General features: G+C 49.5%; 1 protein-coding gene and 1 long non-coding RNA gene across 5 annotated transcripts in view; one reads left to right on the top strand and one right to left on the bottom strand.

The window, feature by feature from the left end:
• Positions 1–26,825, top strand: LOC106503541. The gene is made up of 3 exons (XR_001297241.2): positions 1–924; positions 23,953–24,145; positions 25,104–26,825. It is a non-coding gene; the product is annotated as an uncharacterized LOC106503541 (long non-coding RNA).
• MTCL1 (microtubule crosslinking factor 1) overlaps positions 1–27,186 on the bottom strand; it is a 112,474-nt gene that overhangs the window by 1,144 nt on the left and 84,144 nt on the right. For 2 of the 4 annotated variants that reach the window (XM_018039584.1, XM_018039581.1), the window contains 5 exons: positions 18,179–18,346; positions 14,075–14,329; positions 9,148–9,444; positions 7,398–7,429; positions 4,797–6,270 (listed from right to left, as the gene is read on the bottom strand). In XM_018039584.1, the coding sequence (XP_017895073.1) occupies positions 4,797–6,270; positions 7,398–7,429; positions 9,148–9,444; positions 14,075–14,329; positions 18,179–18,346 (2,226 nt within the window). Of the gene's footprint in view, positions 1–2,246; positions 2,299–4,796; positions 6,271–7,397; positions 7,430–9,147; positions 9,445–14,074; positions 14,330–18,178; positions 18,347–27,186 lie in introns of all 4 variants that reach the window. The other 2 variants (XM_018039583.1, XM_018039582.1) reach the window with 2 other exon arrangements.

Below are 27,186 nucleotides of genomic sequence, written 5' to 3'. Positions count from 1 at the left end.
AGTGGAGGAAGAGAAAGACAGGATTATGAGAGGGACCAGTCCTCCAGGAGGGCATGCCCCCCACACAGACTTCTCTCAGACAAGTGCAACAGCCCAGCAGGTCTGAATGCTAATATACACATTGCTCACGGAGAATATGTTAAGAAAGACTATGAATTCAGCACGAATGACCATTGCCAACAATCACGGGAAGATAGCAAATTGTGATGAAAATGTGGCATGAGATGGCTTTGGAATTGGGCTGCAGCAAATGGGAAAGGGGAGTCAGAGGGGCGAGTGGTTGAGTGGTCTGCATGGCCCCGTGGGCCTGTTCCCGCCTGGCCGTGCACATCATTTGAGCCTTGTGAGGCTTCTAGTCAGTTGCCGTGGCCAGTCCTGGGAGGCCAGCCTCCCTGCACCTTGGTCTGTGGGCACCTGCAGAGGGTCCCAGGATGCCATCCAGCTGCATTAGCAGTGGGGCTCACCTTCAAATCAGCTCTGCTGCTGCTTGTTCCAGGTGGACTGGCACTGGGTGAGACCCCCACAACAGGGATATAACACTGCAGGCAGAAACTTGGATGGAGGCAGTTTTATCTAATGACTCTTAACTGGCAGCCGCATCAAAACAGGGGAGCCTGACTGTGCTTGTGCTTCTGTGCTCCGGGCTCCTGCACCTTCCAAGAACCCTGGGGCTGGTCACCTATAGTATGTCCTCTCAAGGCCACTGCTCCTGTTTTGGTTTTACAGACTGTTGAGCCATTCATCCTTACTGTGCAGCCAGGACAAAGGACACCCAGACTCGGGATCTGTGGGCACAAAGGTGGGGCAGCTGTGGCAGGAGGAAACGAGTTGTCTACCCAGACGACACCCACACAACAGGAGGCTGAGGAGGGAGACCACTGTTGTGAAGAACATGGACCAAGGACCCTCAGAGCCACTCCAGAAGTAAGTGGAGGGATGTGAAGAGATGTGATGAGCACAGCAGAGACCAGACGAGGAGCATGTGGCCAGCAGAGTGAGGAAGAGACAGGAGGGAGAAGGTGTGGGCAGAGCACAGGAGGGTGGGGAGTGGCTGCTGCCTGGGGCCAGCAGAAAAGAAGCACTGACACACGATGATGCTAATGTTGCTAGTTCTGGTGGCTTTTTACATGACTGCAACCTTTTAGGAGCCCCAGCAGCACAGCTCTTATACTAATGGAAACCATGGCAACCAGAGATACCTTGCCTATGAAAACATGTCAGCACCAAAACAGCAGAAATAAAAGGGTATGGGGTACAGCAGATGAGAAGTCTGCTACTGCTCGGGGTCTTTGGGTGTCTCAAGAGGTGTGTGTGGTGGGGGTAGATTGCTGGAGTAGGTGTTTGGACAGCACTGTGGCCCATTTCTTCCTAGCTGATGCTGAGTGACAGGGGTCTGTTTGTGCCACCTCTTCACTCGCATTTGTGCGTTCCTGCAGAAAGAAAGGCTGTGTGACCATGAGTTAAGGGGACAAAGTTCTCCTTCATGTCACACCAGCACTTGTGAGCAAAGGATGCTCTCTTTTCCTGAGAAGCCCCTGCAGTGGAATAAGTTAAAAAAGTAAGAATTCAACACACCTGGCCAGTGCCAACACAATGGGGAGACAGTAATGGGGCTCTCGTCCTTGGAGCCACCTCTCCTAGAAAGGGCCGCTGTAGCCATTCTGTCATGTTTCGTGGGCCACATGCTTGGTCTTTGAGAGCCAGGTGAGTTTAAGGCCAGCGGACAAGGGGAGGTAACCATCCTTGATCGGAAACAAGGCTGGTGTTTTCTCGTGCTCCTCGACCGGGGCTCTGAAGGTGGTTCTGCAGTTTTGGGGCAGGAATGACTGTTGTGTGTTGACAGAGTAATCGAGCACTTGGTCAGTTGTAGTGACCCCCGGAAGGTCAAGATACATTTGCATTTCTTCCCTCTAGTGTGGTTGTTGAAAACAGAGGAAAGCTTCCTGCGTAGCACATGGCAGTGCACACGCGCTGCCACAGTGTCAGTTGTCGGTGAGCAGGCGCAGACCGTGCTCTGCTCAGACCCTGCAGGCTAGTCAGTCCCCGCAGCCCAGTGTGCCTTTACTGCACAGGAGAGGAGTCTCTGCACAGAGCAGTCAGCACCCGGCGGGGGGCGGGGGGGAGGGTTTGGGGGGGCACGTGGGCCTGTCCAGGCTGGCCATCTGGCCCTTCATATGGATGCTGGGCCAGCCCTGAGCTACACAGCAAGCTCTGCAGACAGTGGAAAGAAGGAAGAAAGCACTTACGGAGTGAGGCGGGCTAGAGTCCCCAGGGGGCAGTTAGTAAGACAGTTTGGTTCTGGATAGAAGAGACAGACAAAAGAAAAGAAAAGCAAGTAGGTTGGAAAGTACTTTAAAAGAAGAACAACAGTAAAGGTTTAAAGGCAACAGGCCCAGGTGGCAGCTCCAGAAATGGCCATCCAGAGAAGTGAGGCTCAGCAGAAGTGGGCATGTATGCCGGTCTCTGCCCAGCCACGCAGGAGGGGCCTCACGACAGCAGCCTCTCGCTTCCGCTGCCTGTCCTCCTGTTCTTCCTGAGTTGCCCCGTGGCACAGAGCATTTCCAGTGCCCTACAACTGCTGGTTTTGAAACAGAGCCCATTAAACAGCGAGACTGGCTTAGTCACAGTGACCAAATGACTGAGGCCCAGACTAAAACTTTCCCTTCAAATTTTCAACTGAGACATGCCCAGATTCTCTTCTCTCTCTACCCTCGTCTTCCTGTTCACAGCCTCTGTCTGCATTCGTGCTACGACTCCAAGAGAAACAAAGGAGCAAGCAGCTTGTGGGGTGAGCATGAGAGAGGGGGAGTTTCCTGCGGTGCCTGTGCCTTGGGGTCACCATGAGCACTCGGGGAAGATGCCCCATGGGCTTAGAGGAGGGCAGGGTGGAACAGAACTTGTTCTGTGGAGTTTGGAATGAAAACCCAGAACTGCCACACCATCTAGAGAGGGGCTCATTTAGTAAGACAGCTCAGGTGAGGAATCATCCCCTGAAATCTAGAGTAAGCCATTTCCCACAGCCAAAGGAAGACGACCATGATATCTCAGTACTGCCCAGGGAGCTCCATGCCAGTCTGAACCCCTGACACTGGCCCTGGGCCCCCTTTAAATCGGCTGCCACCTTCTCCAGTAGCAAAGAGATTTTATGGAGAACCAAAGAGTGGGGCATGGCTCTGTGCAGGTAAAGCCATCTCTGTGTCTGAGTGGTGTGATCCCATTATTGAGCCATTTCCTTTATAGTCTCGCATTCATTTGTGACTCAGCATTTTTAGCCTCCAAAATGAAACCTATTTTGTCTCTAATACAAATGAACACTGCAGCCAAGCCGAGTAATGCTCTGGGACCAAGATCTCAGTCCCAGGAGATGGGGCACTGTCCCTGCTAGCTTCCCTGCAGCAGCAAACCACTTACCTGAGGGTGGTTTAACACCCCCTGAGGGAGGGGTGGGGTGACAGAAGGCACCATCTGTCACCTGAGAACAGGCAGCCTCCTCCTCAGAGCACACAAACAGCTTTCCCACAAAGACACGTACCTCTGCCAGGCGTAGGCCGCAGACGGTCACTATTAGGGTGAACCGCATAGCATTGCTGTTTCTGAAGGTCACTGGCAGTTTCACATGGTTTCATCTACTTCAGATTTAACTCTGTTTTGAATTACACTGGGAATCCACACATTGCTTATCCCTCTGTGGGATGTGTGGATGGTAGGGGCCTCAGGTGACACAGAGAAATACGCCTCTTCCCCTCCTGAGCTTTCTTCTCCTCACCTGTGCAGCTGGAGCTGCAGGGCCTCGGGAGGGAGCAGCCAGGGAGCCGGAGGGTGTCTCTGCATCTCACCTCTGCCATCGGCTGACTGGCCTGGAGAGTGCCCGTGGGTGTCTGGACTCCACCGTTGGGGAGGTTTTGCATCTGGCTTCCTAGTGGGTCAGGCCTCCCCCAGGTTTACACACAAGGGTGTCTGACTAACAGCTGGAAATGTCCTCCAGCCCCACTGTTTACATGCCTGGGATTATCATCTGACTTTATTTTGCTCATTCCTGCCGCAGAAATAGGAATTGATTTTTAAGTGGGGTGGTCCAATTATATCACATGTGGAACTGAATAAATTAAATTAAATATTATCACACATTACTTAAAGTTAATGTGTGGTCATAGGTAGCATGATAACAATAGGTGAGGTGTAAGGGGGATAATGACAGTAATCTAGTTGTGTGAAGGCATGCTGTTGACTTGATCCATTCGTCTCATCTGGTTTTACTGCTCTGAGAACTCTTGCACACAGGGAGGGTAACAGGATCTGTGAGACATAAGTGTGCTCTCTGCACTTAAGTCAGCACTGGGACCCACACATTCTTCTTGTAGGTATGACAGGAGGTGTCCTGTGCCCACCCTGTCAAAACCCTCTCATCCTCAAACACACAGCTGGAGCAGGAAGCCAGATGCTATGCACACACGATCCCAGGACACAAACTCATACAGAAAGAGGGCAAATAAGACCTCAGGTGAAAAGCCCAGATCAATAGACAACCGTGGATCACTGAGCCAGAGCAGAGGACCTGAGTCAGCCCCTGAGCTACTTAAAGACCACCATCTCCTTGTCTTCAGAGGAGCACTGAAGGTGGTAAGATGAGTTTCTCTTCTAAGCAGCAGGTCGTGACTTGTGTTCCTGCTTATTCTGTCCTCCCAACACCCTCCTGAACTCAGGTGACCTGGTACACAGCCCCAGGGTCCCCCTTGCCCACATTGAGAAAGACCAGTGGTGGGGGCGTGGTGGGGGGAAGACTGAACCTCCATTACCTCGATGGACCCTGGCTCGGCCTTGACCGCTGTTTCTCCCATGTGGTTGTCACTGCCAGTATTCGTGGGGCTGTAGGCAGCCTGCCTCCGCTCCTCCTTTAAGGCATGTTCCAACAGCTTCCTGTGGAGGATCCGGGCCACGTTCTCGGTGAGTGTGTAGCCAGGGGGAGCAGATAAGTCCTGCCTCAAGGGCGTGCCCTCTCCCCCCTCCTCCCTGCATGTCTCTGAGCCACCCCCAATGGGGCTGGGTGAGCGGCCCCGGGAGCTGGGGCTGGTGTCCTGGCCTGGACCCAGCTCCGGCCGGGGCTCGGCCGACCGGGACCGACTTGCAGTCCGCACCCCCTTCTGGAAGGGGTCCTGCACCACGGGGCTGTGGTCAATGATGCTGAAGAGGCTGGAGAGGCCGTCGTTCATGGCGGTGTGCACGGGGCTCTCGCGCGTGGTGGTGGAGCGGGCCCAGGCAGACTCGCCGCACCCCTTCTGGGCCAGCCCCGGGGAGGCCCTACTACTCGACTGGTCCACTCTGGGAAGGGGCTTCCGTTGCAGCTTGGGAGACCCATACTTGGGAGAGCAGCATGTGCGTTCAAACTTAGCCTGCACCTTCTCGATGGCAGGGGCCACCTGCCTGTTCCTGAGGCCACGGGAGGGAGAGGACGCGGGCGTGGCGCCACCTCCTGCCTTGGGCGTGAGACACTTGTGTGGGCTGCCCCGCAGGGCTTCCGTCTGTAGGCCCACACTGATGGTCTGGACGGTCTGTGTTCCTGTTGTCCGGGACCCATTGGTCTGGCAGGCCGTGTCCTTGACCAGCGGCTCCCCGGGGCTGGAGCAGACGGTGCTCCTGACTGAGAAGGCTACTTCCTTCATATCATCACTCAGGTTTCTGGGCATTTCCAGGCTGTGCAACGGGGAGAAGCTGAGTGTGCTGTCGAGGGGCCGGAGTCCCCCCTCCGTGTAGTCTCGGGGGTGCCTGGAGAGGGCACAGGGCCACCTGCTGAGCACATGTTCAGAAGGGCTCCCCTTGGCATCCCCAGGGCCCCCTCGGACCCTGCTCTCGCCGACCCCTGCCACAATGCCATCCAGCCTCCGGATGGCAGGTGGGCTGTGCAGCCCCCTCCCCCCAGCCTGCTCAGCACAGACGAGGTTCCGCAGGGGCTGCTTCTGGCAGTGCTCGGGGTTGGTCACGGTGTCCGTGGTCAGGGTGATGCTTGTGGTGAGGTACCAGGCGGCATCAGAGAAAGGTTCGGTGCTGGCCTCGGGCCGCGTCCGCCCCACCTCGGTCCTGTCCGCCCAGGGGTCTAGAGGCCTTTCGTCCCAGCTTTTGCTGTTGAACTCCTCGATGTACTTGAGGTCATCAGGGGACAAGGGTGGGGTGACGTCCTCCTTGCTGCATGTGGGGGGCAGGCTCTTCTCTGGCAGGAAGGGAGAGCCATCCATCAAGCGCTGGAACTCAGACATGGACGACACAGACACGGCCCTGGGGAAGGGGAGAGGAGCGGTGTGAGCTGTCACCAGCTAGGGAGCCATGGCCCCGAGACCCCCAACCCAGCGCAGCCCACGGCCTGCCCATGTGCACTGTGCCGACGGTCTCCGCTCGGGCTGACCCTTTGGGTTTTTATGGCTCTGGAATTGATGCAGGAGCCTTGGACTGGTCAGACTTTACTACGGCTGACTCTCAAAACTGTGGGGGTGGGCGTGGTGCTCCAGGGTAGTTGGAGTTGAGCTCCAAGTCCGTTCCGCACTGTTTTGTTCTCAGCCTGCAGCAGCTCCACAGGAAGACGGGAAGCCTGGCTGTGGCCTGGCCTCTCCGTCTACTGACAAGCACCCTTGATGCCAAATCTGCAGGAGTTTCCTGAGTTCTCGCCTTAGAGAAGACGTGACTACACCACAGTCCAACCCAGATACAGGCGTGGCAGGGAGGAGGAGAGGCCACCACAAAGTAACTGTCAGCTGATGTCCCCTCTACCCGCTCGCCTCACCTCTGTCAGCTCAAGCACTACCAGTCTCCCAAGGGCAGTGGATGGGGTGTTCAGGCTGGTGCATGATCCCAACACCATTTCAAACAGACGTCCCCTCTGGGCTCACTCCTCCCCTTGCCTTCTGCTCCATTTAAACAAATTTGCTTATATGGGCCTTTTCAGACATGTCCCACCCTTACATATGTGGGTTACTAGAAAATGATTACAAACACCAGCTACTTTATATTTACTTCAAGGATTACTCTTGGTAATACTGTAATAAGTCCTCCTAGGAGAGCTTTTAAACGGTCAGTCTAAAATGTCTCATAGCATATCAAGAGAGAGTTTTTTCCAGGCTTTAAATCAAAAGAAAGGGGTTTCCATGAACTTTTCAAAAACCATTTAACACAGTTATCCCCTTAAATACACAGCTCTTGCACGACAGTAACACATATGAACACGGTGCTGGCCTTTTCGTTGTTAACGATCTAAATACCGTATAATAAAGCAACTACTTCTCCACAAGTTTTACAGAAGTCATGTTTGAAGAGAGTCACAGTGCACTGCTAACTATAGACAGATAGACTTTTAAGACCAGGAGGTCTTTCCTGCAGTAGTCTATTGTCATTTCATCAACCTTACTTACCTTTGAAGATTTCCCTTGTGATTGTCTTCTTCCTATAAAGAAGAAAATAAGTTCACTGGAATCAGTCAGTACTGGCAGATTTGGGGCTGCTAAGGGGTCTGTTTTTCTCTTAAAATGTACGTGGAAGCCAAGTTTGGGCCAGGAGTGCCTCTGCCCCTCAGCCCTTGGAAGGTCAGTAATGACACCAGAATCCAGAGGCGATGAGGGAGAGGAGTGGTGTGAGCTGTCACCAGCTAGGGAGCCATGGCCCCGAGACCCCCAACCCAGCGCAGCCCACGGCCTGCCCATGTGCACTGTGCCGACGGCCTCCGCTCGGGCTGACCCTTTGGGTTTTTATGGCTCTCCTTTGGGTTTTTATGGCTCTCCTTTGGGTTTTTATGGCCTACGTGAGTGAGAAACACTGGCAGTAAGCTTTGCCCCAAGGCAGCTCTTCTGTGTTTCTCAGAGGGCAGTGCTGTGTGTGAGAGCCTCAAAGCTGCCTCATTAATGACGTGTGTGAGAGAGTGCGTGCAAGTGAGAGAGGAGGAGTAAGGGTTGGGAGGAGGGTAAGTCGGGGTAGACGTCCCCTGGCCTCAGCCTGGCTAGAGAAGTCAGCGTGAAAGGCACAGACATGATATAGAAAATAAACAAGCTACAGGATATGCTGAATGGCACAGGGAATGCTGCCAGTATTTTATAATAACTGTAAATGGAGTATATAACCCGGAAGAACTGAACCACTATGTCGTACACCTGCAACTTAACATTGTACACCAACTCTACTGCAATAAAAAATGAAAGAAAAAAAAAGTGTGATGTCCTTAGATAGAGTGCTCTTGGTGTTTAAACGTTGCCCTTGAGCATTGGGAAAGCTATAGTGACTTCCACTAAAGAGAACTGCATACATGGTTCTCCTGAGCAGAGGATATCCTTGTGCGGACCCAGTCCAGATGGAGTGGGGCCCCAGCCAGCAAACCCCTCAAGGATCCCCCAGAGAGCCCTGGCTACTGCAGTGGTCAGCATGGGGTCTCCCACTAGAGACCCCTAGGGTGGCATGCTGGTGATGTCACCTCTGCTGGGGTTCAGGTGCCGAGGAGGAGGTCCCCACTTCCAGCAGCACTGCCTGACAGGCACCCCCATCTGCTGAGCATGTGGGACAGGTCAGATGACAGGTGCAGCTACTGTGAGACCAGTTCACAGGGAATGATTATTAAAATTGGTCTTTAGGAAAACCCACTGCCATCCTGTAGGGATTTCTGCACAGAGCTAAGCTTTCCCCTTTACTGATCTAAGTCCCATAGCTTTCTAGTGTTGGATTTTTTCCCCCTCTTTACATAAAGAAGGTATTTATTGTATGTCATTGGTTACTGACATTTGCTACTTCCAATGTGAAGTACTTTCTTTAAAAAAAGACTTTTCTGTTATTAATGTTTTCTGAAATCAGAGACTGTGCTGTAATTTCAAGGAAATCAGCAGTTCTCCACTTCTGGGATTATCTTTTTCCTCCTGGATTTCACTGGACGACTCCTGCTCCTGAGACTCCTATTCACATGGGACACAGGCTCTGAATTTCTGACGTTGAGATTAAGCGGCCAAGTGCAGCAGGAAGCCTGGGGTCAGGACCACCTCAAAGCTCTCACATCATGGAAGGTTCACTTTTACTAACCTCAGGGCCACAATATGCAGAGCCTGCAGCCTGTCAGCTACTCAGCCAGCTTCCCAACCCCTCACCCTCCTTTTTGCAGGTGACTAGACCCAAACCCAAGCTGACCTCATGGAAGCAGTTCCTGAACTCCCTCTGGGGCCCGTGGGCCGGGGGCTCCTCTGGCTCATCATCCAGGGACAAGGTGTCCAGGTAGAGATTTTCCCGTGCTGAGCACCTGTCCGATTCCTTCAGCTTTGACAGTGGCCGGTCCTCAAACGCATTGGAGTCTGTGTCCATACAGGGCCACATCCCTGTAGGGCGGGGCGCCCGAGGGCTCCCTGGGTGGGTACAGGAGCGGGCATCCCCCTCCTCTTGATCACAGAGGAAACTGCCACCTCTCTGGGGACTGTTTTCTTTCTGCAACTTAAGGGTTTTAAAAGTGAAAACAATTAGCCTGAAGATAGACATCTTATGTTCTTAAAGTTCTGGCATCAATTTAAAAAATAACACCACAAATGCTTTAAAAAAAAAATCACAATTTTGGAAAATTATCTGGACTAGAAGTATCTGCATTAACCACAGGCAAGTCAGCGGCTTCTGCAGCGAATGTTATTGTATGTATAACTGAGTGCTGTGCTCACAGGAAATCACACATTTGTTTTTAAAATCTAACATTGCCAAATGATACATTGAGAAATCCCTTTTTGTAGTTACCTTCCGAATGTAAGACACATTCAGTGGAAAGCCATCAGTGACAGCAGACTTATGGGGTGAATTTGGTTTTCTTAAATAGCAACGTTTCCTAACAACAGAGCTTGGTGTCCAAGTCATTTGGAATAGGTCCTACATAAATCTTGCGTGATCGCCTGGGTTACAACCACTGGGTGTTAAAAACAGCTCACACTTTGCTTGAGAGGATGAAAATTTAGCTTACCGAGGTAACCTAAAGATCTCGTGTGACTAGAAGAAGCAAGCATGTGAGCCACATAGACTGGAGTCGTACTCTCCCTGACTTGGTAAATAGAAGCAGTAGGTGGAAACCACAGGAGACTGGAGCTGCTGTATGTGGCTAGTCCTCTCGCTCAGTGTCCCCACCTGTAAGGTGGGTGCCTCCCCTCTGGGGCTGCCGGAGGACTGCAGGGCCAGGCCCACCCTAAAGGCCAGTGTTCATCAGGGGACTACCACCAACTCCCCTCGGGCCTGTGGGAGTCCTTGGGTCTGGGCACACTGATAAATGCCTCATCTCTTCCCAGCGCGAGGGACCTTCAGGAGGAGCCCATGGAACCACGGGGACGGGCAGGGACACGTGTGCAGGCAGCACTGTCTCCTCTCCTCCCATGCTCCCCTCCCAGCCTTCCCAGAAGCAGTAGGGAAATTCACAGAATCCGCTCCCGCGCTCCACCATGCCCGCCTCTGGACTCGCCTCTAAGGACGGCAGAGCACCGAGATGCTAGCCAGAAGCACTGACCCTCTCGGAAGCGCGTTCATTTACAAAGCCTCTGTTTTAACAAAGCCTCTGTCACAGACTACATCTTTTGTCCTAACTCAAGCCTTCAGCCACAAGTGTGTCACCGGGAACAAAGCCATATGGAGCGATGGGGACAAAGGAATTCTCCTCGTTTCTGGTAATTTCTGAGGTAGGTATCAGCTTTATTTTAGGAGAAATCAGCCAGACCTTAAATGCTGGAGTTGGACACAGGATCCCAGTTGAATCAGGGAACAAGCAAAGTCACCCCGGGTATCAGCTCAGCTGAAAACCCTCTGCTCTCTCCCCCAGCCCCGCTGACATAGTTCTTTGTCATTTTCAAAGATCATAAATCCTTTTTAAAAAAAAAAAAAAAGGAAAGCTTTATTATTCATCTGTGTATGTTAGTGTGATTTAGTTTCAACATATCATCTCCAAGCTATTTCAGGCACAGAATTAAGATTAAAATCACGTCTGAAACTGTAAGTGTGCACGGAGGGTGCGTGTGAAGAGGGGGAGGATGACTACAGTGGGGAGCTACGAACCAGCACATTCTCACTTGGCAAAGTGGGGTGTCAAAAATAAACCTGGACAGCCAGGAGCAGCATGCACTGGAGCTGGTAAGTGTTAGGTTCCCTAAAAATGAACTGGAGTGGTTTTAGCTGGAGGTGTCTGCTGCCAAGATGCCTCTGCAGTGCTGTCACAGAGTAAAAGGCCCTTAAAAGGATAGAGTTTCCTCGGAGAGTCATTTCAGACCAGCCACCAGCACCTACTGTACTTAGAATCCTGCAGGAGAACAACTTCTAGAGCAAACACCAAATTTAAATGATGAGCCTTGGGGCTTCCCTGGTGGCTCAGATGGTAAAGCCTGCAATGCGGAAGACCTGGGTTTGATCCTTGGGTCAGGAAGATCCCCTGGAGAAGGAAATGGCAACCCACTCCAGCACTTTCACCTGGAAAATCCCATGGATGGAGGAGTCTGGTAGGCTGCAGTCTATGGGGTTTGCAAAGAGATGACGACTGAGCGACTTCACTTCTTCAGATAATACAGGCAGCAAAATGCCCTTCAGAGTGTCCCCTTACCCAAACTGTTTACAAGAAGAAACATTACTTTGTACACAGGTTTTAAAAGAACACCTTTTTTTTGCTGTAGAGGCAATTGATTTAAGGACGTCACTGGAAGAGTAACAGAATGACGCTGGAGCTTTCCTTCAGGTTTTTAACAGAACCAAGTCCTAGAGCCTCTGCAGACTAACTGGGACCTGATGATTCACAGGAGAAATGTGATGTGACTCCAGAGAAGTTAACCCTTGCCGTTAGGTCTGGGCAGAGACGAGCTGCTGATGCAGTAGATACTGTGTGTTACATGACCTCGACCACATTCCCACAGTCATCCATCACATAAAACTCCTCACGAGGCACAGAAATCATGGAGGAATTCCGTGCCACTGCACAAGTATGAAGCATGTGTTCTCGCAGTGGAAAATGGATTTACTGTTACTCCTCTCACCATCTGTCTAGGCCATCACAGACAAGGTCACACAGCCCACCATGTAGTCAGATATCGAGGGGCATGCATTATGAAGAGCGCTCGCCTGCATGTCCAGTTTATCTGTGGGACATGCTGCTAAAAGTTAATGAATGAACAATAACTAACAGACCTACATACGCTATACACGCAAAGTCAGTTTCCTCTTTTACAAAAAATGCCTTTAACTGCTCTTCCTAATTTTCAGGATTGGGTACTGAGATTTAAAAAATGTCAAATACTGCGCTGGATTTATTTTTGAAAGCCACAACTGTATATCTAAAGCACCAACAAACCCTCTTATAAAAACAGCAGTGAACTCACAGTACAAATATGTGGGGTCCACCACAGATTTCAGAAACAGATGAAGGAACACCCAGAACCCACGTCTCAAGTCAAACGTGTTAACCTGGAAGACTGAAGTTCTGAGGCTGTCATCGTGGTAGGACCATGGCAGTGACAAGCTGCAAATGGGCTTCAGCCCCTGCTCACTCACCTTCCCAAAGACAATCTTAAAATGCTGCTCATCCCCAGGACATTAACTCTTTAAAGGTGAACATCACCAGAAGTCTTACTAATTTTTCCTTTATGAGAAATTACCCTCATTCCCCAAAGTAAAATGAAGCTCTTTGAGACTCGCTTCATTTACACCCAAGGTTATATCCACAATGAAGCCAAGACAAGAGGAAGGAGCCTAGAGCTGACAGGCAAAGGAGATGATGACCATGGTCTTGCTAGGGTGCAGGAGGGACCCTCCAGGGAGGGGCCTGGAGGAGCCGTGACACTAGTTAATTAACACTGGGTGAATCGACGAGCACTTTGTCAGAGTACATGCTGCCTCTGCCCCTGTGACTCCCACCCGACAGCTGATCCTCTGCGTGGAGCACAGGCACACCGAGGGTTTAAGACAGGACAGTCTTCTCAAGTGTCACATTCTAGGCCAAACAGGAAGTGGCCAACCTTCCTTTGATAGAATCTGGGGAATTCTGAAATGAGCCAGATCACCTATCAGTCTGGGTGACTCAGCTGTGTGAGTAACCAAACCCAGGAAGGATGTCAGGCCTCTCTGTCTGCAAGTGCACTTGCTTCTGGCTCAGGGGTTCTTGAGTCAAAAGCTCCTGGTTCTTTTCAGTTCTCGCTTCCACCCTCCCTCCGCACCAGTGAGCAGAAACGGACCCTCGCCATTGCACCTGCAGAACAGAGGTCCACGTCTCAGCAATAGGATAGCACATTTTCCAAAAGGCAGCATGGGCATTTGTGAAAGAATAACGAGGTTATTATTCCTGCTTTCAGTTTCTTATTAATAGATTTCCTTGAAGCCACCTGAATTTATAAGTGTGACAGGCTGAAATTGTATGTGATGTCAAAACCCAGCCCGGAAAGAATCCCAATCTTTCATTGTTTTCATGTGGAAATTAATTTGTGCACCACTCAAGCAGGATCACAGCTATGCAAATTGTCTTACATCTGACGCAAGGCAGGGAATGATTATCTGCAGAAAAACAACTTGCCTCTCCCACTGAACTCATCTGCGTGTTTGAATCATTTGTTTAGCTGAAGATAATGAACTTCCAGGCACCTCCCCTGACCGTGTCCTGTCTAATCACAGCTCTGCAAGAGCCACAGCAGGTGCAAAAAGCCTGACTTCCTACTGAATTCAGCAGTTTCTTCACTAATGGACAATTCCATTCAAGCTGGAGCAGTCACTGTGACCACATCTTTAGTGGAAGACTTAAAAGCTAGTATGCTTTTTGGCAGAAATCACTTTCTAAGGTATGAACCTCCCCTTTCAAGTTTAGTCTTTTAACACCTTGAAAAGTTATTCCCACCCCCAACCAGACACATTGAGTAAAGTTACCCACTGAGTTTGCATGAAAGGACCTGTGTCATAGGAGGGCTGACCCTAGGTCTCCAACCTGGAGCCCCTAGGATTTCTTCCTGTTCCTCTGGAAGCCCCTAGACCAGCCTGATACGGTAGAGACTCCCGAGCTATTTCAGTTTCCCCTGAGTTCTCTGGTTTCCAGGCCAGGCATCCCTGTTCCTCCTAGGGGTACCCTCACCTGTTCAATTCTCCACAGCAGCTCCTTCTCCTGCTGCCCCCACTCCTGGCGCTCCCGGTCCAGGCGGTCGAGAAGCTCCACCTTCTCCCGGTTCCAGTTCTTCTCACTGTGGTGGATCTGCCAGCGCAGGTCCATGACCAGCCTGTGACTGTCTGCCAGCAGCTTCTGCTGCACCTCCCTCTCCTTCCTGAATGCCCCTTTGCTGTCGGTGCAGGAGCCTGGGTCTCCCAAGCTCTTCTCATTTTTTGCTTCCAGCTGTCAAGGATAAGACATGGGAACTTAGTCTCTGACAGTCTCACATTAGGTGAAGAAAACCTCAGCACATTCATGTATTATCCCTGGAATCGTGTTTAAATCAAGATCTGACCAAGCTTACAGAGGAAATAATTTTCGTCTTTAAAGTCCTAATCACGAACATCTGACAGAGTCATACAGAGGTGAATAAGAGAATCCACCCAGCTTCCCACAGTCCACTCCTCAATCCCCTTGCAGACTCCGAGTTACCATGTCTCCTGCCTGTTCTGCTGTACAGCTCCTTAAAGGCAGGCACATGTCTATCCCTACATCCTTCAGCCCTCTGTGGAACCTGGTAATAGGGCAGCGATGGAACCTAGCAATCTATAATAAACACACATTGAGCACCCAGGAGGTTGAAGACCATAAACAAGCAAGCAAAAGAACTGTCTAGATACCACATGCACACTGCTGAAAATCAGAGGAAACCTTGGAGGCAGACAGAAAAACCACCCATGGAGGCACAAAGATGGGAATGACAGCAGACTTCTCCTTGGAAACTGCAAGTCAGGGGACAATGGAGTAACACTGTGAAAGGGCTGGAGGGGGGACATGTTGACCTCACCAGCATTCTGTACTCAGCAACGTCTTTCAAAAATACAGGGGGAAAAAGGTTTCTCAACAAATGGAAACTTAAAATTACTGTCAGCAGACTGGCATTTCAAGAAATGACAGAGGAAGTTTTCGGGCAGATGGAATGATACACCAGCAAACGCTTTTGATCTACACAAAAAATGAAGAACACTGGAAATGACTGGAAATCCTAAGTGAATGCAAATATAACTCACTTTCTATTTTTAATTGCTTTAAAATACTGAGTGTCTAAGGTAAAAACAGTTGCAGCATATTGTGTGTTTACAGAATGTGTAGAAGTAAACTGACAACAGTGCAAAGGACAGGAGGAGGGAACTGGGGGTATACTGTTGCTGGTGAATGTGATAAACTTCAGTGCAAGATTCATGAACACAAATATATACCCTTTTTCCTATTCTAGATAAGCAGATCCCTGAAGGCTATCCATGGCCCCATGTTAATCTATTCAATTCTAATGGTTTCTAATCTGTTCTCTACCTCTATACCAGAATAGGTACTTCTTTAAAATGCAGGTCAAAATGCTTTACTCCCATGACGAAATCAGGATCAGTGTTTTGATTCTTTGAAGATTCTTCTTTCCACTCGTACGTGGTGAGGTGCAGCTGCTCGGGTGTGCCATCCTCCTGTCTTCATGATGTCCCTTTCTCTCCCTTTCCATGTAGCCACTCCTGTTCATCTTCCAAGATTCATTCTAAGCAGGACTTTCACAAACAACCCTGCCCTGAGCCTGCAGACTGAGGTGTGTGCCCTGCACACTCCCATTCCCGGGAGCCTGTGCACAGGTCTGGCAGGGCACTTAATCACTGTTACTAACTTTGGCCCTTGTCTGCTCTCCAGCTGTACTTAGAACCCCCTAAGGATCTGTCTTTTCTGTTGGGGGATCCCTGGCAAAGCAAGCTCTGACTTAGGAGTCAGTTGAAGGAATTAGATTTGGGGATTGACACAACTTGGCCTCCACTGAGAGAAAATATTTCCCTCTGGATAGAATTCAGCTGTTTTGCATTTAAGTAGAAATGGGCAAAGATGGCACTATTATAAATGTACTAGCATCAACCCACATTCATTGTCTCCTAGGCCACAAATGTTTGAGAAACTTTATAAACAGTTTGGGGGCAGAAGATGAAATCTTTATGTATTACCACTTGGCTTCTAGGTTTGACGTTCTAGCTTTACTTCTTGGTGTTCAGTGATTATCCCTGAGGCTTTATTTGTAGCAGATGTGTGGGTGGATACCAGGTTCCTCTAAAACAAAGATGAAATGTTTTGAAGCTGGCTCACTTCAAAGATTATATGCCTCCTCTTTTTAGCTATGCTTACATTTCTGAAAATATTTAGCTGTTTCCCCCATAAACATATTTAGCTGTTTCCCCCATAAACATATTTCTAAAGTAGGCTTAAAGGCAGCTCATCAGAATGTCCTTACTCATTTCTCTTCCACTGCCGGCTCTTCCGGCTGTGAACTAAGATAAACAGAGTATCTAGTAAGAAGCTCCTACCAGGCAGTCGGCAGGATTCATAACTGGGTCAGCGGCTGCATCCTTGCCCAGCCTGGCCGGGAGCTCTGGTCTGGCTGTGCTTTGCCACTGCCCCTGCAGAGGCAGCTGTACCTTGGCCCCTCCAGAGCCTGGTACTTCTGCCCCTGTGGGCCAGGTGGCAGTGCAGGGGAACCTGTGGGCACTGTGGAAGCTGTCGTCTTCTGACAGGACAAGCCCTCTCAGCTTTTATCAAGACTATTTAGAAGATGTCTTCTTTCCAGGCAAGTTTTTTTTTTTTTTTTTCTCGTGATGTGGCCAACTGAGAGAAAATCTTGATTACAATCTGCCCAGAAGAGAGATTATCTGAGATGGCACACCATGATGGGGGCGGGGAGGGGGGGGGTGGGGAGACACCCAGAGAAGCAGTCTGAGCAAGCAGATACCACGCAGGAAGTGACCACTTTCAAAGGTTTCCAGGAGAAAGCACACAGAAAAGAGCATTTCTGGTGCAGCCTGATCTTAATGACCAGGGGTGTGGTCTTAAGTCTCTGAAACCCTGTGCTCCGCTGTGCTCTCGTCTCCACTCTCAGTGAAGCCTCTGCAGTCTGAGACAACATGCTTCCTCCGGGCCTTCACTTCTCCCGTGTGAATAAGGACAGCACGGCTCATCAGACTTCTAGGGCACGTGTAGTGGGAGGTCTACAAGGTATTCCCAGCACTGGGAGAAATCTAACGGAAAGCATTAATTTGCTTTTTTTAGAGATAACGAAACCACAATCTGCCTTGCCTTTGCTTCTGTCTGAGTGATGGCCGTGTACTGATCACCATTTCATGCTGGTCAGGCTTCAGTGGCACTAAGGACATCCTTGCTCCTTTCTCCCTACCAACACTCGCTATTTCTAGTCTTTCTGATAAGAGCCACTCCAACAGCTGTGAGGTGACAGCTTATTGTGGTTTTGATTTGCATTTCCCTGAGGATCAATAACAGCATTTTTTCATGTACCTGTTACCTGAAGGAAAAGAAAACACTCATGCGAACAGACACCTGCACCCCCATGCTCCCAGCAGCACCATTTACAGAAGCAACGTAAATGTTCATGGATGAATGAATGGATAAAGAAGATGTACATATATACAATGGGGTACTACTTGGTCATGAAAAAACAAAATCATGCCATTTGCACAACACTGGGTGGAGCTCAAGGGTATTATGCTAATTGAAATCAGGAGACAGATAAATATTGTGTGATCAGAAGTAGATGTGGAATCTATAAGTAAACAGATGAAACCAAGCTCACAGATAACACTGAAATGGCAACCCACTCCAGTATTCTTGCCTGGAGAATCCCAGGGACGGAGGAGCCTGGTGGGCTGCCATCTGTGGGGTCGCACAGAGTCGGACACGACTTAGCAGCAGCAGCAGATAACACTGAACAGATTAGGAGCTGCCAGGGGGAAGTGAATAGGGAATGGGTGGACTCTTCTGCTTTTAGTTTAAATAAACTGGATAATAATAAAAAAGAGACAACCTTGTTTTACACAGAATGGGGAAACAGACGCTGCTGGGTGGGGGCCTGTTTCACACCTTGGGAGAGAGAAGAGGGAAGAAGGGCATCGCAGGCAGGCGGGGGACTTCCCAGGTGCCTGAGGCCATTGCTGTGGGTTTCTCCTCGCCCCGTCTTTCCCAGCCAGGCCCTGGGATCCAGACCCTCCCCGCGGTGGGAGAGGAGGCCGGCCATACCTGCTCCAGGCGGCATGTGAGGGCGGCCCACTCCATATCCCAGGCGGCCTTGTCGCCCGCATATTGCTGCTGCAGCCGCTGGCGTGCGCGCGCGTCCTCCCGCAGCTCCGCGCGCAACTCCTCGAGCAGCGCCTTGAGGGCGCAGAACAGCGGCTGGGTCTCCGCCACCTGTGGGGACACGAGGGCGGCTCTGCATCTCACGAGAGTGAGGACAGGGGCCTTGCCAGCAGGGGAGGGGGGCTGGTATGGGGCTATGGTGGAAATCTGAACAGTTAGGGGGAGAGTGGGTCCCCTGGCTGCTCGAGGGCCACTGGGCCGATGCTGCTAAGGGCTCCTTGGATGAGGAGGCTGGTACCACGGACACCTGGAGCAGAGATGGGAAGAAGCTGAGGGAGGCCAGGGGAACCGCGCCAGAGCTGCCAGGATGCTCTGCATGACTTCAGACCTCACAGCTCTGGTTGACAAGAGTAACGAGATAAACTCACCTCTGTGTGCTGTCACTTGAGTGCCAGCTGTTGAACCAGAAGGAAATTAATAAAGAGCTCGTGTGTCTCATCAACATGGTGGTTAGTCCCCAACTTGTAGTTACTAAGAGGTCATATATGTGCAAAGCAGAGTCATGGGGTGGGGGTGACTTTTAGGTCTAACAGTTAAAACCAAAAGTAAAGGCTTAACATGTCGGTGAAGGCTTCCTTGTCCTCCCTCAAAATACAGTCACTGCTCAGAATCTCTTTTCTGCTCACTAATGGCAGGAATAACTACTGCAACTACTTGTTTATCCTGTGCCTCCCCTGTCCCCCCACATCCAAGTTGTCAAAGGCTGACCACCCCCCACATTTCTGGTGCTTAGCTCATGGAAGCATGCAAACAGGTCTGGTAATGAAGAATGGATTATTACTAACCTGCTCTACCTAACTTAAAAGATTTTGTATTTTCCAATAATACCTATCTAGTTCTATGAACACACATTTCAAAACCATGATTGCTATCTCAGTACGCTTCAGCATGGGCATTATATCAGAAGGTTTGTCCAAATGAATTAATACACCCTGAATCAATGATGGTACCTGGATAATAAAAGCTGCATTAGCCCATCTCTAGAAACCAGACAGAGAACACCTAAAGCCCGTTGCTAGCTCCCTGAATGGTCTCAAGGCAATCCTCTTTGGTATATTTATGAGACAGGAGGACTTAAAAGCTCTCTCAGTCCTGCTGGAGGCACGCTGTCTGTACCTTGGGAAGACAGAGCCCCTCATGCTCAGAAGAATCCCCCCTCCTTGGTAAACCTCTGGTCCCAGGGCAGCGAGCCTGGGATCTGCATGCCCAGCAGCCTTGTCTCTTCCATCAGCTCGAGAGGCAATCATGCTTCTGAAACCATCTAAGTCAATCGATGAAACACACATGTACATATGCAAAAATGGTTAGCCATGCTTGGGAAGAATTTATGATACTCTGGATATATGTTTGGATGTTAGAAAAGAGAAATTCCTTAACACGAAGTTTATCACTGAAAACACCATAGTTTTCTCCATAATTTATATGAAAAGTTTTAGTATTAGATACAGTAGACTTTTGGTCAGGTGAAAAGGTCTGTTAGCATTTATTGCTCCTTGATTTTCCTCACCATGAAAACCAATTTTCACTTTTAACTGAGTACAATTCAGTTAACATTTGCAAAACTTGGCAAATAGAAAACCTTCTAAAAATCCTGTATATCCTTTCCAACCATCAGGATATAATAAGTAAATTACCACTGTTCTCAACGAGATATTCATAAAATGTGTGAAACTGTAATCAGTGCAGAAGTTTCTTGAACTCTACACCAAAAGTATTTAAAGGTTTAAGTATGAGTGAGTGAGGTGTTACAACAGTCTTTTCACAAATATACATCTTCCTAAGTCTAGAATTTGTTTGCTAAAAAATTATGTTTATTTTATGGTAGATTTTTCATCACTGGATTTTAGATTTTTAAAAAATTACTACTTTTCAAGTTAAGCTATTTTAAACAAAATCACAGTAATAATGATCTAAACTTTGGAGCAGTTGTCTGTTTCATTGAAGAAAAAGCAGAAAACCACATAATAAATCACATGTGATCAATACTTTCTGATGAACCACAAGTCATGTATGTGGTCAGCTTTGGGGTTCTTCTCTAACTAACAGCGCTGACAACATCAGGACCAGAATTTTGTGCTCCTTGAAAGCAGGGTTCACATGACTGTCCTTTTGCAGATTGAAATTTTGCTTCTGCTGGAAGTAAGTACTTTTTGGCATTAATAGGTATCAGATTAAATAAAGTCAAGCCTTAATCTTTTCATGCACATTTGGGCCAGAGCAATCAACATAATGTCCTCTTATACCAATATTCTATTTAATCATCATGGGATAAGCTCAAACTTGCTTTGGGGTGAAGGTGGCCAAAAGAGCCCAGAGAATTGATGCTATTGGTGCCTGTTACCATAGTCACCATAGTCACTGGGCACAGTGTGTGGCCTGCCATGCAGCCAACCTAGTTCTGCCACTGGAGAACAGCAGCAAGAACTGTGTCCAAGAGAAAACTTCTGAAGACCCAGAATGAGCCATAGATAGACACTGATCCTTCCAACTGACTGTTACACACACAGAAACCCAGTGATGGTAACTAACACTAGTAGTTTCCAGTGGGCTGGGGGTGTGATGATCCTTCACCTACAGGACAGTGCTTGCATCTCACATCGAGCCTGAGTGCACACTGGCACATGCCCTTACCACAGGGGAGGACCCGCAGCAACGGGGAACCTGTCTGGCCACGAGGAAGGGTGGAGCCTGACTGCAATCCAGGTCTGCCTGTGCTACCCAAGACTGGACAAGCCTGCCAGCATATGTGGATTCTGGCAGCATAACCCTGCCCAAGCCTTAAAGATAGCTAATCCAGGGCTTCCCTAGGGGTCTAGTAGTTAAGAATCTGCCCGCCAATACAGGAGACCTGGGTTTGATGCCTGGTTCCGGGAAGGTGTCACAGGCCGCAGAGCATTTAAGTCCATGTGCCATGACTACTGAGCCTGTGCTCTAGAGCCTGTGAACTGCAGCTACGGAGCCTGAGTGCTACCACTACTGAAGCCCGCATGCCTAGAGCCTGTGTTTCACATGAGCAGCCACTGCAATGAGAAGCCCAAGCAACCACAACTAGAAAGCAGCCCCTCCTTGCTGCAACGAAGATCCAGCACAGGCAAAAATAAACGAACGAACAAAGATGGCTAATCTCTGTGAAGCAAATTCCATTCCCCACATCAAGGGGAATAACAGTAGCCCTCCTGAAAGAATACCTAGAAGTTACCCTTCTCACTTCTCCCACTGGTGGCCATTTGCAGGGCTATATTTTTGGTAGAAAGACCCAAATCAAGTCAAGGATGGAATCAAGACTAGGTCTTCAGGTGAAAGTCTTCTTAGATAGAGAGGTTTCAGAACCTTCTGTGCCAGGTGCTGAGCTCTACAACCTTTTAGCTCATATATCTGGTAAGTATACAAAAAGTAAAATTGCTCAGTCGTGTACAACTCTTTGTGTTCCCATTGACTGTAGCCTATCAGGCTCCTCCCTCCATGGCATTTTCCAGGCAAGAGTACTGGAGTGGGTTGCCATTTCCTTCTCCAGGGGATCAAACCCAGGTCTTCTGCATTGCAGGCAGACGCCTTACCCTCTGAGCCACCAGGGAAGCCCTTCTGGTAAGTATGGGCAATTGTAATTAAAAAGGCCAACTTCCCAATTTCTTTCAGTTCAGTTGCTCAGTCGTGTCCGACTTTGCGACCCCATGAATCACAGCACACCAGGCCTCCCTGTCCATCACCAACTCCTGGAGTTCACCCAAACTCATGTCCATTGAGTTGGTGATGCCATCCAGCCATCTCATCCTCTGTTGTCCCCTTCTCCTCCTGCCCCCAATCCCTCCCAGCATCAGTCTTTTCCAGTGAGTCAACTCTTGGCATGAGGTGGCCAAAGTACTGGAGTTTCAGCTTCAGCATCAGTCCTTCCAATGAACACCCAGGACTGATCTCCTTTAGGACGGAGTGGCTGGATCTCCTTGAAGTCCAAGGGACTCTTCTTCAAGAGTCTTCTCCAACACCACAGTTCCAAAGCATCAATTCTTCGGCGCTCAGCTTTCTTCACAGTCCAACTCTCACATCCATACATGACCACTGGAAAAACCATAGCCTTGACTAGACAGACCTTTGTTGGCAAAGTAATATCTCTGCTTTTGAATATGCTATCTAGGTTGGTCATAACTTTCAGGGAGTAAGCATCTTTTAATTTCATGGCTGCAATCACCATCTGCAGTGATTTTGGAGCCCGAAAAGATAAAGTCTGACACTGTTTCCCCATCTATTTCCCATGAAGTGATGGGACCAGATGCCATGATCTTAATTTTCTGAATGTTGAGCTTTAAGCCAACTTTTCCACTCTCCTCTTTCACTTTCATCAAGAGGCTTATTGGTCTTCTTACAAAGAAGCAGGATAGAATGTTTCCACAATTTCCTTCTCAATTCTAAGGCATTTCAGCCCTTTCAACCTCAAATAACCCCCCAGATGGCATTAGGAGTCTGTGCTATAAAGTGTTAAAATAACAGGTTCAAGTTTGGGCTTTGGCCAGTAGGACTGTTACCAAATTATAAGTGAAAGTCACTCAGTTGTGTCTGACTCTTTGTGACCCCAGAGACTATACAGTCCATGGAATTCTCTAGGCCAGACTGGAGTGGGTAGCCTTTTCCTTTTCCAGGGAATCTTCCCAACCCAGGGGTTGAACCCAGGTGTCCTGCATTGCAGGCGGATTCTTTACCAGCTGAGCCACAAGGGAAGCCCAAGAATACTGGAGTGGGTAGCCTGTCCCTTCTCCAGCAGATCTTCCTGATCCAGGAATCAAACCAGGGTCTCCTGCATTACAGGCAGATTCTTTACCAACTGAGCTATCAGGGAAGCCCTATCCAACTATAGGACACATGTTAATAGAAATTGAAAAGAAGTTTATAGATAGGTAGCAGACCAGTTGGTGAGGCAACACCAGCTGTTTTACAGATTCACTTTTGCTTAAGATTTCTAAGACATGCACATAAGTAATTCTGTGAAAGAGCTATACTTAACATCAACCACTTTGCTGCATCAGAGCCACTGACTTTGGAGATAGGTGTAATCTAAAATTGGAACAGAGGTACTGATCTGCTGCTATGGGCTGACCCACAAAAAGTCAATCACAAAGTAGAGGTGCTGGCCTCTGCCTTATCCTCACCTTAGGCAGAGTCCTGCAATGCTGTGGTTGGCTGCCCTGACCACCCCTCACCCACTTCCACATACACACCCATGCATAGTTCCTATTTGATACATATAACAAGGGGAGCCTCTTGCAGGTTCAATAAAAGTAACTCCTTCACCAGCAGGGGCACCAAGTCATCCTTTACTGAGATTATCTTTACGTATCTATGTGTGCTTGGTCTCTCAGTCACATCCAACTGCAACCCTGCAGAGACTGTAGCCCACCAGGCTCCTCTGTCCATGGAATTCTCCAGGCAGGAATACTGGCGTGGATAGCCATTTCCTACTTCAGGGGATCTTCCTGACCCAGGGGTCGAACCTGCATCTCTTCCGTCTCCTGAACTGGCAGGCAGAGTCTTTACCACTGCGCCACCTAGGAAGCCCCTACAACGTTTTAATCCAGCAACGTTTCAACAAATGAGCCATTTGTCATTCTTACCTTCATTATTATATACAGATTAAAGATTCTTTTCTAAAACCGTTATCCCCACAGATAAAGGAGAATGAGTCATTAAAGACTGGCTGTGAAAATGTAATCTCTGACAGAAGCTTGCAGAAATGACGGACTCGTCTGTGGCCAGAACTCACGTGTCCACTGGCTGCAAATACACTGGGTGACCTGGACCAGGCGGACTCCATGCCTGCAGGTCTCCATCATTTTCACTGAAGGCCTCAGAAGAGTAAAGGTGGGTGTGTGAGAGGACAAATGGACACAGATTGAACAAGGTATAGACCCAGAACTGTTGCCAAAGGCTTCAAAGAAACCAGGGCAGGTGTGATGGAAGTCAAGTGGCCAGATGGGAAGAATGAACTGATTACTGGCAAGCTCATTAAGTGTATCAGAGCTTGTGCCACAACACTCGGAAAGGGGTGGCACAGGCTACCTGCCAGCCACAGGTAGGTCGGGGAGGTGGGGCTGGGGCCGAGAGTATTTCCTCAGGAACCTTTTGTTACTTGTGACTTTCCATGCCCTGGAAGTGGAAGTGCTGTTTCTGGAAGTTTCTGTATCTTGGGCAGAGTAGAAAGAACGGGCTGCCAGTGAGTAGGCTACTGGGCACCAGGTGAGTGCAGGCCCAGGAGGCCCTGGAGCCAAAGGCATTCTGTCTACAGGGAAAGGCTGGCTTTGAGCTGGGGGGCCTCTGAGTCCCAGGTCAGTGACAAAGGCCCAGGGAGCAGATGCCCCCCAGTCCTCAGGCTGGATCCTGAGGAGGGCCCTCAGAGACCAGTGGCAGTTGAAGACTTGAAGATCTGAACACAAAACATGGTAAAGGATCTGCCTGCAATGCAATGGGTTTGATCCCTGGGTCACGAAGATCCCCTGGAGAAGGACATGGCAACCCACGCCAGTATTTTTGCCTGGAGAATTCCATGGACTGAGGAGCTGGCAGGCTATAGTCCATGGAGCTGCAGAGTCGGACACAACTGGGAGACTAGACACCTCGACTTTTCCATAATTGCGTTAGATTGCCCTCTCCACACTTACACTTAAGACGCTTTACCAAAGAGCATTATGTCACATCCCTGAATGAAAAAGTAACTTTTCTTTTAATGACTTAATCCAGTTCTGGGAAGACTGGCTGTTGGAACCCCAGGGTCATACTTCTGGCACTATTAACCACCCTGTGTTTAAAAATCTGATTTCAGGAGTTACTACTAACTGTCAAAGGCATACTTGGCTGTAGTAGTGCTGGCCTCAGAAGCTCAAAGCAGTCGCAGGCATCTTGGTGCTTGTCCCCAGCCTGGGACCCTGCAGAAGGCTGGGCGAACTCAACGTGCTCACTGCCTCCAGGACAGGTGGGTCTCTGCTGCCTTGTCAGTCTGTGGGGAATGTTCGCAGAGCCAAACATTTTCCAATCCGATGGTTTTTAATGAAGGGTTTCCAACGCTGACTTGATATATGCAATTTTTTTTAACCTCCTTTGACATGATAAATGTTGCCATCCACCCTGTTCAGCTGTGAGACTGTTGACTGTGACACAAGGCAAGGCCTGGGAAATTCTGTCGCCTGCTAATTGATCTTTGGGAAAGAAGTCAGGCCACATTTCCCACTCTGCTTATCGCCTTGGGAGGCCCCCGGACTTTCTGAGGCGGGTGCGGCTTGAGGGGCCACTCCCTGTGACACGTGCCCAGCTCCCGCGTCCAGGCTGCCTGGCTGGTACAGGATGGACAGACCTCCCTCCCCAGAAGTGCACTGCCGGGCGCCAGCTGTCGCTTACAGTAGAGCTCGTTAATCTTGTGTCCTCAGATGGACGGCCTCGTGCACTGGACTGCCGTGGGCAGACGGGCCCATTAAAGGCAGATCTGATTCTGCCCACGTGGACGCCACCCCCATTAGTCCATCTGCATGCCTCTGTACAAAGTAGGGACACAGCGGTCCACCTCCACTTCAAGCGGAAATGCTGAGACATGAATGATGGAAGGAGGCAGCAGCAAAGATGACATTGAGACGCACAGAACGGGAGGTTCCAGCTGAGTGACTTTCCGTTGGTCTCCATCTCACAGGGAAAATCTTCCATGACTTGTTTGGGAAACCAGCTGTGTTACATTTTCCCCTTTTCCCAAAGCATTTGGATGTGCACGTGGGAAACACCCCACACGTACTCTCAGAGGCAGAGGGTCTGTGGCTAAGCAGCCAATGAGGAATTCTGTGTGAGTCACAGATACACCACGGGACTACTTAACAGCACCGCTTTTAAAAACTAATAAGACTGGTCGATTTTCAGGGATGTTCTGCAAAGGAGTATTTTATTTTCTAACTAGATCTTTGCTGGAAAACTCATTCCATGAGCTAAAAAATCTCCCCCATGGCCTCATGACGGACTTCCTAACAATGGTAATTAAAAGTTCCTTTGAAAATATAACTTCTTGAGTCCTGTTACTCTGGGAGAATGAAGGGTGAAGGTATGCATAGAAATCAGGACTTCAACTGTGAAAATCTGAGTTGTACACAGAAAGAAGGTGGGGAAAGGGAGAATGCTCCCCCAGGCGTGAGCTAGGGAGGCGTCACTTTCCTCATCTGACCTGAGCCCATGCTCTGCTGCTGTCCTAACCATCCTAACCCCCCTGCCCCGACATACACACACGCTCTGGGCAGAGGGTGAGGCTGCAGCTGTGGAGTGCGGTGTGCAGGGAGGGCCCAAACTGGCTGTGATTGGGCGGCTGCAGCTGCGCCGGGGTCACCCCACCCTGCGCCTCCCCCCAGATCCAGGCTCTCCCTGCCAGACCCTCAAAGAAGCAACAGGAGGTCAGGCGAGTCTCAGGCCAGGAAGCCCGGGAACGAAAAAGTTTTAGCCTCGCAGGCAGGATCCTGGCACTCCAAACCCATCACAGCTTCAATTTTGCAGAAAAGCACAACCAGTCTGGGGCACCCAGAGCATCTCTCGGCTTATCCAGCAGGGGCCTGTTTGCTTATAAAAATAAACGGGGCTTTTGGCAACACTGATAGTTCCTTAAGGTTCTACACGGAAACCTCACCTCTCTTTACACACACTTTCATTTTTGCTTCAAGTGTCATCCAATATTTGTATTGGAGACATTAAGTTTTGTGTGGCTTAAAAACAACCTGAAACACTTCATACACATTTGGAGATAAAAAGACAAACAAGCAAGCCTGCTTTTCCTCCTGCGTTATGTTGCCCGCCAGCAAACACCACCAAAGCCCTACGTGGCCGTGATGAGGGCACCATCTCCTTGGAAGAGTGGTCACCCTCTATATAAGACACGAGCC

This window comes from Capra hircus, chromosome 24 (assembly GCF_001704415.2).
Source record: "Capra hircus breed San Clemente chromosome 24, ASM170441v1, whole genome shotgun sequence".
Taxonomy (NCBI): domain Eukaryota; kingdom Metazoa; phylum Chordata; class Mammalia; order Artiodactyla; family Bovidae; genus Capra; species Capra hircus.
This window is presented reverse-complemented; position numbering and strand designations above follow the sequence as displayed.